Source organism: Patagioenas fasciata, chromosome 5, assembly GCF_037038585.1.
Source record: "Patagioenas fasciata isolate bPatFas1 chromosome 5, bPatFas1.hap1, whole genome shotgun sequence".
NCBI lineage: Eukaryota > Metazoa > Chordata > Aves > Columbiformes > Columbidae > Patagioenas > Patagioenas fasciata.
This window is the reverse complement of record NC_092524.1, coordinates 69,256,647-69,270,498: the sequence shown is the minus strand read 5'-3', so window position 1 is coordinate 69,270,498 and position 13,852 is coordinate 69,256,647. Positions and strand designations below refer to the sequence as shown.

General features: G+C 39.8%; 1 protein-coding gene across 1 annotated transcript in view; it reads left to right on the top strand.

Annotated features, from left to right (window-relative positions):
• Nucleotides 1-13,852, top strand: part of KLHDC1 (kelch domain containing 1) — a 28,537-nt gene that overhangs the window by 4,045 nt on the left and 10,640 nt on the right. The window contains exons 2-7 of the mRNA XM_065839004.2: nucleotides 325-395; nucleotides 2,517-2,634; nucleotides 3,439-3,557; nucleotides 5,421-5,499; nucleotides 6,222-6,305; nucleotides 8,236-8,319. Of these exons, the coding sequence (XP_065695076.1) occupies nucleotides 325-395; nucleotides 2,517-2,634; nucleotides 3,439-3,557; nucleotides 5,421-5,499; nucleotides 6,222-6,305; nucleotides 8,236-8,319 (555 nt within the window). The remainder of the gene's footprint in view (nucleotides 1-324; nucleotides 396-2,516; nucleotides 2,635-3,438; nucleotides 3,558-5,420; nucleotides 5,500-6,221; nucleotides 6,306-8,235; nucleotides 8,320-13,852) is intronic.

Here is a 13,852-nt window from a genome sequence, read left to right as displayed (position 1 = left end):
ATGAGTGACTAAAGATACTGTTAACAATCAGCAAAGCTCAATGACACCAGCAGATGTCTAAGACAGTATTTTTAATAGCTTCAAAAAATGAAAAACATCTTTTTTTGAACTTCTGGTATAAAATGTAAAGTATTAGCATTATTGAGCTCCCTGTTTAAACATAATGATCAGAGCAATAATGTTGGAGTATGACTTATGCTCTGGTAGATCATCTCCTTAAGATTATTCCATGTTGCTAAGTAACATGGTTTGGTGTTTAGTTTTAAAACGTATGGTGTATCATGCATAATTGATTTAACATTTGCAAATTTATTTTGGTTTTAGTCAATTGAAGAAAATGAAGTTTATTTGCCTAATGATGAGCTTTGGATCTATGAAATGGATAGCGGGTTATGGTAAGTTGCATAGTTTATATTTATTTTATGTATGAAGTTAATCTTTGCATAGACTACAATTAGCTGTGGTGGGAAGACTTTGCTTACATGAGTTACTGGTCATGTTCCCTGAGGTTTAAATAGCAGATGTTTCATGTAAAGACTGAAGAACAGACGTATGTACTTACAAATTAACTCTAGGAAACACATTACTTCCTTAAGTATAATTGTTTTTTTTCAGGAGGCTGTTTGAAATGGTTGGCTTCAGGCTCCGTTGTTAAAACAAGTGTGTTTTGTTTGGGCATTTGTTTTGGCTTAATTCTCCATACATCAACTTTTATGTTAAAGTGAATATTTAAACACTGGATAGTTAAAATTACAAATGTTTTGTTATTACGTAACTGTGTTCTGAGTATACTCCCATAAATAACTCATAACTAACCATATCTTGCACATCACTAGCAATTTAATCTTTACATTTTGCATTCATTGTGTTCACGTATTGGATGTGGGGAGAGATAACAACTCCGCTTTTTAAAGTTTTCCAGTGGTTCCTATTCCAATAAATAAGGTCAGTTTGGGAAAGTCATGTCCGTTTGGGCTTAGATGTGTTTTCTGTCAGCTGTCTTTCTAGTCTCCCACGTGCTTATGTATTTCTCACATACTCATATTCAAGAGGTTCATTACATCCCCATAGTGAGAGCAGCAATTTGAAATGGAGGAAGAAGGGGAAGGCTGGGCCAGGAAGGGGTTTTACAGCAGGGGTGGAATTCCACATCTGTGCGGTCAAGTCACTGACTTTGAAAACAATGTTTCATATATGGTTAGTGTGAAGTCCTAGCAAGTTCTTTTTAAAAAACCCTAAAAAATGAAACAATTGTACCCTCACTCAGACTGTGGGTTGCTGTCCTTTTTCTTCTGTTGAAAGTATTGACCAAAGCAACTCTCTTGTTTTTCATCCCGATGTCCCTATGTCCGTTATACTGGTACAGCTGTTTATATGATCACACAGGAAATTGGATCAGGAAAAGTGATCTGGGTTAAATATAACTTTTGTTTCTTTGCAGGGTTATTTTTAACCTGGATCTGTTCTGATCTCATTTGGTTTACAGCCCAGCCAGTTGTCCCATCCAGAGCACGGCTGGCGAAGCTGGGCTGGCCTGGGGCACCAACCAGGACAAAGGTGTCCGGAACCAGCATCCTGAGCAGCCTTTAGCAAGTGCCATTTTCCACAGGGACCACACACGTACCATTGACATCTGGTGATTTAGCGCATAAAGAGCTTTTCCTTTGAACGGCTGCCTCTAGTTCTTTTTGGTTGGGATAAGGTCAAGCATCAGAACTCAAAGCTGTGAGAATCCTTTTCTTCAGCAATAGACAGTGAAGGTGGCTGATGTAGATGGAATAAATTGAATTGACTGTGTGTGGTGATACTGGACGTAGCAGAGAGAACTAAAATTTGAGAGCCTAGGAAAGCTGTGTTTGATGTGGATTCTTGGCCTAACGCTCAGCCTTGTGGCTTCGGCAGAAATCATTTCATCAGGTAGTTGTGTAGTGCTTGAGATTTCATGATATTAGAATTGGCATCACAGGGGGTTCCTTGTTTTTTAAGTGAGAATAGGAAGGAAAAGTCCAGGAACTGCTGCTGAGCAACAGAGAACTCATGGCTAAAATTTGCATTATTGAAGATGTTTTAAAATGATGCTAAATACAGTGCCAGATACAGCTTTAGGAGTGGCATATTGGGTACTAAAATTAGCGAGTGCTTCTGACCTTTATTTCTACTTCTGCCTCAGTTTTCCATTTGTAAAATGACAGCAATACCACATTTTCATTTTAGGAGTTGTTGGCGTTAACAGCATTTCCAGGTTTTGAATAATTAATGTTTCAGCTCTACTAATGCTCTTTTAATATGGGCTTCACCTTCAGAGAGATTGAGATGTTTTATAAACATATGCACAAGATTCAGTTGCAAGTTCTCTTACACCACAGGAGCCTGACTTCATATTTCAGTGCTAGTTATGGCCAAAACTGTATTTTTATCTCTAAGTCTAAAAATTATTTCTACGTCTGGTTTGGTTTTGTTATTTTTAGCAGGTTTGAAAGCACATTTTAAGACTTAATGTATGTGCTAAATTGCAGGACAATGCACCTAATGGAAGGAGAGTTACCGACCTCCATGTCGGGGAGCTGCGGGGCGAGCATCAACGGGAAGCTGTACATTTTTGGTGGATTTGATGATAAAGGATACAGCAATCGGGTATTGTATGATTTTCTTTCATCATATATTGTATTTGAATGAATAACAATGCCGACCTTACTGTTTTGTCCGGTGTACTTTGTGTTTGAATTGAGAAGTTTATTTTTGTAGAAAAAGTTCATTTTTAAATTGACAAAAACCCTTAGTTTTTGTTTTAATGTTCAGCTCTGGATATTCTTTTCCTGGTATTTGTCACTGAGTCGTAGCTTCAGAATGAGACCCATTACGAGCTTCAGGATGAGACCAGTTGCATAAAACTCCATTTATTTCTGAAAACTGCCAGTGCCTTCCCAATTGCCTATTTTTTCTTAATATGTTCCCAGCCATAATTGAAACTGATCTCAGAAATAACACATTTATTTTTGCTCTTTGATAGTGATTACGTTTCTTACATAAAATTAAAATATAGATGTCAGTTTTCCTTCTAATTGAAGGCTGGAGTAGCAAAGTAGAGGAAATGAGCTGGTTTATCATTTAGTTTAAATGAATTCTGAGCTCAGTCCTGATTAGAAACTCACTGAAATGGAGCCCGTAACCACATCTCAGTTCAGGGTTCACAAGCCTGGTTGGTTTTTACGTGGTTTCCTAGTTAGTTCAGGCAAACCTACTGACACCTCTGCCAATAGAACACAACTTTTTGTGGTGTTGGTGTGTATCACATTCTTCCCATACGTTGCTACATATTGTAAACTCCACTGTCAGTAGTGTGTTCTGAGGGTGGTGGGCTGTTCTTTTTGCTGGTGATTTGTGCTGGATTCTTCGACATCATTTATACTGAAAATGTTGTAATTTTTTTCTTTTAAGCTGTATTATGTTAATTTGCGAACAAAAAATGGAACCTATAGGTGGAAAAAAATTACAAATTTTAAAGGTCAACCTCCTACACCACGTGACAAGCTTTCCTGCTGGGTGTATAAGGACAGGTAACACATTAAAAATATTTAATATGTGTTAATTGCAGAGAGGAAGTACTAGAAAGTGAAGAGAACACAGGTTTGGGATTCAGGAAACTCTAATTCTTAGCTTGACTTGCTGTGGGATTTTGTGTAACTCTCCTAACAACTTTCTACCCGAGTTTTCTCACATGCGAGCTGAATTAATGGTGAGTATAAACGCACGTGAGGAAAGGGTTGGGAAATGTAGTGAAAGTTTCTGGAATGCTTTGAGACTTGAGATAAATATTATTATGCATCTATTACTTATGGTTTTAATTGTAACACACGGTAAAAATCAGTGTAAAAATTACAATTTTTTGTTACATTATGTAAGCATTGCATTATTACATGCAATAAAATCTATTTAGTATATTTTCAAGGGTTTTAATAGCCTACAAATGCTGACAATGGCAAAGACATTTTAGTGAGTATCTGTTTCCTAAGAACCAAGTCAGCCTGGATATTTGTGATGTAAAAGTTACCGAGTGTATTTAGAAAAAATACTTAGCTAAAAATGAATGCTTCAGATTTTGTGTTTATTATGGAAAGTGTCTGGATATTGTGGCTTATGTGGTCAAAGTGACATGTCAGTGATTTGTTATAGAAGTCGTTGTAAATAAGAATATGTTTAAAAGACGCGGAGATGAGGTTCTCAGGGCCATGGGTTAGAGGTGGACTTGGCAGCGCTGGGTTAACGGTTGGACTCCATCATCTTGAGGGTCTTTTCCAACCAAGATGATTCTAAGATACACAGTGAACACTATAAAATGTAAATGATTTCTCCATTTCTGGACTCTGCATCTAAAGAGGTTTTGCACATACTGCATGACGCCTCTCGGTACTATATCTTGGCTTTGTCGTTCAAACCTAACTGCAAGACGTACGAAATTACACATATTTTAACAACTCTGTAGCTGTTAACACAAGACTATTCAGAACTAAATTAATCTATTCTGAGTGTCATGTAACCCGCGTACTGAGAAATGACCTATTTTAGGTGGCAGAGTGTAACTGTTTCATTTAACACAAGTATTTGGGGACAAGCTATGCACCTTGGCAGCAGTTTACCGTAACATTTTACAAGCTGTGAGTTTGCAGATCAGGATGTGTTGGTGTGTTGCACAATGCTTTCCATAACTCTGTTTCCCTAGGAATGTCAGTCTGGAATGACCTTCACCATCCCATCATTTCCTAAATTGCCTTCTCCCGAGATCACTAACAACTATGCCAAACCTCCTCAAATGTTGGAGTTAAACAAAACTTTAGGAAGCCTTACTTATGGATGGCCATTTCATGGGTGGAATATTAGGCTGGGAGGTGTGTAACGATACTTGCAATGCGATATGTTCAGTAAAAAAAAATCTCTTTATAAGCTTCAGAAAGACGTCGTAGGTCCCAGGCAGTCCCTGGGCTGAACTTTGGGAGCATTTGTTGTGAAAAAAATGTATACAGAAGGCTAAGAAATAGGAATTGTGATGGAAAAGGGTAGGAATTGTAGCAGAAGTGGAGGCATTTCACTGTCTTGTGTGTTCCGTGTCATTCTGAGACCCGTGCGTGAAGATGTGACTGTGATGAGCTTATAGACGGAGAAACAGAACAGGGACTTGGAGGGATCTTGAACCTCCTTCCTTCTGTGGATTCCTGTCAGGCTTGTTGAGGAGAGTAACAGTAATTACATTAATATTGGTAAGGTTTGCTACATAATCAGGTGCAATATGAAATACTTTAAGCTGTTTATATTGTTAATAGTATTGTAGGTAAACTAAAATTTGAAATTAACTGTTACAGCTTATTCATTTGAATGTTATTTCCAGAGCAGGTCACTGAACTAATTTTTTGTTGTCCTTGTAGGCTAATATATTTTGGTGGCTATGGCTGTAGGAAGCACAATGAACTGAGTGATTGTTTTGATGTCCATGATGCATTTTGGGTAAGAGATTTGTCACAATTCAGAGGGATTTTTCCTTCCTGATTGTCAAAACACGATTCTTTATACTATACTCAGTAAGCAGGAAAATCTGTCATGTTTTTTTTTCTTCTTTTATTTGTAGCATGTAGCAGAAACGCAAATCAAAATCTTCTGTTTGGATCTGAAATTTCAGATACTGCATGTTGGGAGCGCTGGGTGTTCGGGGTGTTCCAAGTACCCAGCGCTAGTCTTCGAGCACAATGAAACAAAATGCTGTCAAAACAGGAACAAAGGCAGTATTTTAAATTCGAAGACGTATTTTAAATATGAAACTCCCAGAGAACTGTAGAATTTATTTCCTCAAAGTAACAGTAGGGAATTTATAACTTCACGAGTCTACCTGACAAATACTGCCAGCGAATTGCTTTGATTTGTTATCCAGAGCAAATGCCATTGCTTTAAGATGCCTGCATTAGATAGTTTCCTATAGTGATTTGTTACAGCTAATAGAGAGGAGACTAATTAGAGCATTTAGTGACAGGAATTAATTCCTGTCCATTCCTAAATGCTGTCGACCTTCAACTAGACCTGAGCTGCTGCCTCGTTATTAAAAATATTAGCATATGTTTCTTTTAATAAAATTCTGTATTTTCTCTTTTGATAGATCACTTCTGGGTGCGTATCATTTAATAGCACAAAGATTTTCAAATAAAACAAGCTTAATTTTTGAACTTCTTTTCTAGGAAGGACAGATATTCTGGGGATGGCATAACGATGTTCATGTGTTTGATACAACCACACAAACTTGGTCTCAACCAGCAATTAGAGTGAGTGGTTTTTAGCCTTATCTTTTGACACAGTTGTGATTTTACTGCATTTTGAAGCGTTGTTGTGCTCTAGAAACTGATATTGGGAAAAGTAATTTGAATACGCTTAGTATTGCTTATAATGTTAACCAGGAGGATGCTCAGTGTGTCTGCAGTGTGGAAGATTCAGAACTGATATGAATTTGTTTCCCCACAGGGCGTTATTAGACTGGTGGTTTTTCTGTAATGCGGTTCTGATGCAAAAAATCCCATAAGCTTCAGAGAGGCACTAGAAATCTGGATGCTTTAGAAGATGATACAGTATTCTGTATCGAGGGGATAGTTTTGAGATAAAGCTTTGTGCTCAAGCTTTAAGACAACTGCTGGGAATATAAAATGACTGTCAGCGCTCTGTTATTGGGCAAACACGGTGCTGGGGTTCTCCAGAGTAGCATTTAGTGGGCACAGCAGAGTGGTGCTGAGTAACAGGGTGCAGGGGGATGTTTTGGTGGCTCCTCACACAGCACGTTGGCTCCTACAGAACCGGATTATGGCGATTGCGCTGATTTTGGGATATCCTTGTAGGCCTTGCCTGGGCTTTGGCTCTGGAAGAGTTTCATGGCTGGAGCACAGCCATTAACCCAGGCCAGCTCTGTGTTCATCAATCCCACGCCTAAGGAAGGTGGTACAAACACAGGACTGGTTTTAATGGTGCCAAACTGAGCTTAACAAACTGAACTGTTTTGATATGAAGCCCATTTGCTTGACTGGGTCTGTATATAATTAATATGCAACATAGATAAACTATCAGAGATAAGAGAGATTAAACTGCCCCAGGATTTCTTGTTCCGCCTCCGCCCCTTTTCCGAAAGCTGATGGGTCAGTGTGAAGGATCAAATACTGGCCTGGAAGAACAAGAGTGATCTGTACATCCAGATTCTGGCTTCACCCTTCAGCTTTCACACATTTAAATAAGGCAGGGAAGGGGTAATAAACTCACTCTATTGCGGGTTTAGGCCTTCAGTTTTCCTTTCTGAAGTCAAATTACATGTTTAGTATGCGAGGGTTGTACACTCCTTGTTTTGAGTGTTGTGTGTATGGAGTTCTATTCCCTGCAAGGGTTAATGTTAAAAAAATCCTTTAAAGAAATATCTCCCAGTCATGCTATATTGTTAGGATAAACAGATCAGATATTCTTCAGCAAATATGTTGTTTTAATCATCCTCTAAACCAGCTTTTGCAGTAGATTAATAATGCACACACTTCTATTCAGTGATATTAAAATGATAGTATAGTATAAGGCTTTATAAAATCCTGGTGATTTTATGTAAGAACTCAGTAGGAGGAGTATATTGTAGTCTGACACCATTTTATGGTCTTTATAGGATGTTCTAGAATTCCTATAAAATCAAATGGAAAAAACCTGAGATTACCATTGAAAAGTAAAAGCCAATTTTGCCATCTTTATTTCTGATTTACACAAGGAAGACTTCTTGGCATGTGGCTATTGGAACTAGCATTAAATTTTAACGTCTGATTTGCAGATTTTTAGTACCTGTTCCTGATGGTTCACACTTTGGAAAATAGAGCTGCACAAGAGATACCAACAATAACTCACGCGTTACTGTAATTCTATGCTTAGGAATTAAGTGAAATTCAATTAATTTATCTCTAAGTAAAGCAATGGTAAATCAGACCAAGAGGGAATATATTAAATATTAGCTGCTGAGGGAACCCAGTCAAAGCTGTCCTTGCCAAATACGTATATTTTCAAATGCCTGTGGAATCTGGGACATGACTACAAATGATTTCCTTTTAGAATTGCAGTTCTGGCTGCATGTTGATGCACGTTGGCCTGACCTTTGCGATCTCTGTGTTATTGTCTTGCCGCTCTCCTTGGTTGGGGCTTTGGTGATGTTCTGAACCATCTTATTCTGTTGTTTTTTTTCAGGGTGGAGATCCACCTCAGCCTCGAGCAGCTCATACGTGTGCTGTGCTGGGAAATAAAGGTTACATCTTTGGAGGACGAGTGCTGGTTAGTGTTGAATTAAAACATTTTATTGGCAGTAATATTATTTTCTTGGCAGCTATGGTTTTTTATAGCACATTACTTTGTAGTAGAAAAAAATCCAACCTGTATGTTAGGCGCATTGAATCCAGGATGCTTCTTTTCATCTTTACCTTACAAAAAGAAGAGTCTTTCTGCCTGTAGTAATAATGAGAAAAGAAACATTGGCCCAAAAGGGGAAAAACCAGATGTCTGCATGGTAAATGCAAATGCTTATAGATAACAGAGGTGGCTGATGTGTGCAGGACATCTCCAGGAGATGGTTCTTTGAGAGCGGAGCCAAAGCAAGCCTGCTGATAGACTGGGTTTAAATTAATGATGGGATGTCAGCACTCTGTGTTTGCCACCGTGTAGCAGATTTATACATCAAACCTGTTGGCCTTTTTCCCCCCTTTGACTTGATGAAACGCTAGCAAGTAGTAAATATAACTGGGATTTTAGCTCGTGCTTCCCCCCACCGCTAAAGAAAGAGGAGATGTGTGAGAACAGTCACTGACATACACGTCTCATACACATCTCATACCCTGGTGTTTACCTTCTGGGAAAGTGAAGTTCACAACAGCTGTTGGGTTACAGGATTTTATATTTACAGTTGCAACATGAAGGGTAGGAAATAACAGATTGCAGTTGGCTTAATAATTGAAACTGCTGTCATTTTTTGCCCATAAGTGACTGAAATACAGATGTGTGGATACGAAGGTCTGTGTATGTTGAAGCTGGTACTGGCCGTGCAGCGCGTTCCCTGACAGCACAGCCCGTTCCCTCCCGTTCAGCCTCTCCTCTGCCCTCTCAATGCCAGGTTTGCAGTCTCAGCCATCAGGATGCCCCCGGTACAGAAAACCTGAAGCACGTGGGCAGATGCTGTCAGCAGCTTCATTCTGTGTGTCCAATATAAGCTCTTTACCACCAGAGTACCGCTTGGATTTGCTCTCTTGATAGTTGATCCAAGACTCTGCTATTTAATACACTGTGGCAGAAACTGAAATCTCTTGTCCCTTAGGTAACAACTGTCCGTATAGGATGCAGTTAGTGCATATTTAAAGCAAAGCGAGATTCTTGCTGTATAATCTTAACTCTTCCTACCTTTTTTTAACTTAAAAAAAGATCTTAGCCATCCCCCCCAGTTGTGCCTAACAAATGTCAAGGCACAACCTGCAAGGAGATATTAAAACCTCTCAGCAACACACTGAATTTCTTTTAGTCCTAGTCAGGGGAGATTTTCTTATCAGTTCTTCTCTGCTGAATGATTAATGTAAGAATTTAAGCTTGAGGCACCAATCCAATACAAAAACCATATTCCTGTATTATGTCTGCAAACAAGGATGGTAGTAAGTAGTCTTAACTAATGCAGGCTCCCCTGTGGCTTGGAGATTGTTCGCAAGGATAGTTCTGTTATCAGCTGGGAAGCGTACCAGCCCTTTTTAAACTGTTGCAAAAGCGGAGGGAAGATAATACTTTTAAAGGTCTCTGGATGAGCTGGAGTTTATCAGCAATGTGAGAAACAGATTCTGTAAAGCAAGTTAAAAAAGCACAAGTTACTGTGTACTCCTTTTTTTTAAATTAAAGGTTTTTTTTACCTACAGCTAATTTAGAGTCTTTAATCATATTCTGCTGAAGGATGAGACTAGATTTTATATCTCTATGAGTATGAAAAGTAACAGTGAAGAAGCTTCTGAAAGCCCCCAGTGCTGTGTTCCTATAGTTTTGTTACATGAAAGAGAAGGAATTAACTGTTGGTTGGAGATGCCCTACACTGAACATACGCCAGCTTCATCTTGGAAAGCTGCCCTGCATTCTCAAGTACTTGCAAATAAAACCATGTAAAACTGCGCTGTGTTCCCTTTCCCCTGGTTTTCATGCTGTAAAAGCTGTGCTGTGCTGCAGTGTTACAAAACTCTCACTCCTGCTCGCTCAGACGGGAACCAAACACACACAGAGGCACAATGGCCACACAATGTCCAGCCAGTTTTTCAGGTTGAATCGCCTCCCGCAGCTGCAGGAAATGTTTTTACCTAAATACAGTTTCGAGAGCGATCAGAAAAGAAAGTCACTGCGATCGATCCTGTTTATTCTGCGTGATGTGGCCTTTCGTACGGGCTCGTACTCCGTAGAATTGTTGCTAAAGCCCCAGCCCTGGCTGAGGGAACCGCACACTGTAGGTGTGCCAGACCTGTAGGTTTGGAAATAACTAAGAAAATAAAGGGATATTAGGAAAGATTGCAAAAGTATCTAATGTTACTTGAATCGTTGGTGTCAGGGTGAGCTGTGCCAGGCCGATTCCTGTACCTCTGCTATGAACTCGCTCTTTCATGTCTGCTGCATAAATGAACTCTTGCTGACCTGAGTCCTGCTCCTCATTCAGCAGCCCCGCAGATGTGCGAGGGAAAGAAATTCAGATGTCAAGAAGTAAACACGCAGCTCAGGACCTTCTGGCCGACCCTTTATTTCCGAACGCTTCCTCGGCCTTCAGAGCTTTGCTCCCTCTGGCTTTTTGTTAGCGGGGGCTGTCTCTGCGTGGCGCAGAGGAAATCAAACAGCGTGTCTGAGCTAGCGAGGGTTGCTGCGCTGTGCCTGGTGCAAATGAACTGCTTTAGAACTCAAGCCAGCCTTTGCAAGTGAAATTATTAGGAGCTGGAGCTGGCCTGTCATTTCTCCCCTGTGCTGTTGCATGATTAGATGTGCCCTGAGAGGATGTGCCCTCTGACTTCTATTTAACTTTGACTATTCAGAAATACAGGGCTCTGATCTGAAAAGGTTTTTCTCTTCCTTAATAACCATTTGCTAAATTTCAGTGAAACTGCTTGGGAACAATGTCAGAGAAAAGTGAAATTTTGGAAAGATGTATTTCATTTCCTAGGAGAGCAGCAAGTGTAATTTTCACCTTAGTGATTGATATTGATTCGCTTTCTATCCTAGAAGTAAATAGAAACTTACAAAAGTTTAGGTGAACATTTGGTGAGGCTTGAGGAATTAACATAAGACACAAAACAGGAAAGGAAGGCTAAAGACATCAGGAAAAAAACCCTAGATTTCCTGACAATGGGAGTAACTCCTCCCCAAAGGATGAATTCTTGCTTTTCTCCGTAAATTAAGGAGCAAATACGGGGTTGCTCTGCTCCTCCTTCTCCTTCTAGTTCACCATAATACAAATCTTCCCAGGGAAAAGGCTCTACAAGGAACCAGAAAGGGCCAGGAATGTCATGAGGCTTCTGCTATTCATCTTTCTGGGAGGAAAGGGCACCTTTTTCCAAACTTGGAGCTAGAACTGGTAAAAGAAGATGATGGTGATGATGATGATCAAAATCAGTTGTACCAGGAGTCATTTGCAAACAGGCTCAGAAGTGTTATGTGGATTCTGTTCCTCCAGGTAAGCCCCTGAAACAACAGAAACGGGAGAAAGTGGGAAGGAAGGAGAGTTAGTCCAAAAGTTGATGCAAGTCTCATGTGTGATTTAAGTGGAAAGTTTTCTTGTAAGGAATGATGAAGTAATGAAACAAAGTCTTTCCAGCAGCTCTTAATGCATGTTTGTATTTCCTGGTCTCCTTTCTGGCACTGAAGATCAGAAGATACATTGAGCCGCAGTCCTTCTCTTACAAAGATTTGAGCTGTAATGGCTGCTCGACTGTAAATCTCAGAAGAGAGAGCTGCACTGAGTTTACTGAAACAGCAAGAAGCTGTAAATATGTCACCCTTACAGCTTTCATCATGCTAGAAAGAAAGCTGATCCTGAGACTAAGTTAATGTTGACTGGGCTGCAAATAAATGAACATGCTGTAGATAAGTAGGATGTTGAAGGAGCAGCGCAAAGGGAAATGCAAACCCTCTTATGAGGCTTGATGCTTTTAAGCCAATTAAGAATCATTTTAGGACTGTCAGCTAAATGATTAAATATAGTAGGTAGCATTTAGAAATAGATGAAGAACTGCAAGAAAACTTTGCCTATGGCAAGTGATGATATAATAATCTGTGTGCTTTATAGTTTCGCAAATAAGGGTCGGGTAGAAAGGCGTTTTCATTTATTAAAGCTGTGATAAAGGACTGAATCTTAGGCATAAATGTCCAACTCATGCTGTGTTTTGAATTCAAAATGAGGTTGATGTAATTACACATCTGTCAATCTGTTGAATCATGAGAATGTAAAGATTGTAATACATTGATTTCCCAGGGACCAAGAAACTGAGAACTACTCCATCTTCTACCTAATGCCTAGGAAAGGAAAGTCAGCGGGGAAGTCTTGAACAGCATCTTCTTGAAACCTTAATTTCCAGCATAACAGCGACTTTCTTCCCTTTCTTTAATAGAAGTCCTCTGTACGGAACTGTGTTATTCCAAGATGATTACATATTTTCAGGTCTAGAGGCCGGGATGTTGCTTTTTCCCCTCCCTACCCCCAAGTGTACAGGTACAGCAGAAGCCAGTCAGTAATTCCCTTCTGCTTTCTGCGTGTATAATCTGTTCTTCATCCCGTTCCAAGCCACCTGAAGGAGCAGGAAACTCAATAGACTTGTCACGCAAGACCGATCTGTTCCGCCAGCGGTCAGCTGGACCGCATGTTATTGTTATATTCACCCTCTTGCGGGGATAAAGTTTCGCAGACAACGCCCAAAAGCCTTCGCATTCTGCTTTTCTTTAGCCCGTTGGCCTCTCTGAAGGCATTTCCAAAATGCTCGTTACCGTTCTCTCCCCTAGGACAGAAAAGGGCTTGATAAGAGGAGGCCACAGCTATCCTGAAAACCTGAAATACCCCCCGAGATTTTCCATAGCTCTGATGGACAGCTCTGAAAGTCTCAAACTCACTCACTGGCTGAGTTCTCAGGGGTAAAACTACTCTATTCTGACTTAAATGACAAGTCTAGGTTCTGCCTCAAAGGATCTGCAAGCTGGAGAAAGGCTTATTCTAATAGATCTCGGGACTACCTTAGGAGAAAAGAAATTGGAAGGTAAGGCAAGATATATTTCCCTACTTGTCAGAAATTGTTTTGTAGCACCCAGGGGAATCACAAATATCCATCAAGTGTGTCGCGAGGCGTTGAAAATATTGCTACAATCTAAAGCAAAGAAATTCTTTCTTATACTCTCTCCCCCCTTTATATTTCTAAGGCAATGGCTTTCTTCATCTCAGGCAGATACACAAATGTATTGATTTCCCGTTGTTCTTGTTGACATATTTTATTATTTTTATGGCAAATGCTAAAGGGTCATAAAACCATGTTGTTGCAAGTAATGAGGTTGTGAAAGGGTTTGCCTTCCGGAAAGGAGAGGGAAACACAGAGGTGATGAACCCGTGGGATGTCGTCTACTGGGTCCAGTACCTACGAGAATATTTCAAGGAATAAGTGACCAGGCAGGAGGATGCATAGTTCTGATCAGAATGCAAAGGAAAATAGCGAGAGGAAACTCGACGTAGAGAATTACACCTTCTGCAATTACATACCATGAATTCTATACATGAAAAAGAAATACATTGGCAGGAACTGAATATCGCATAGTTCTTCACTAT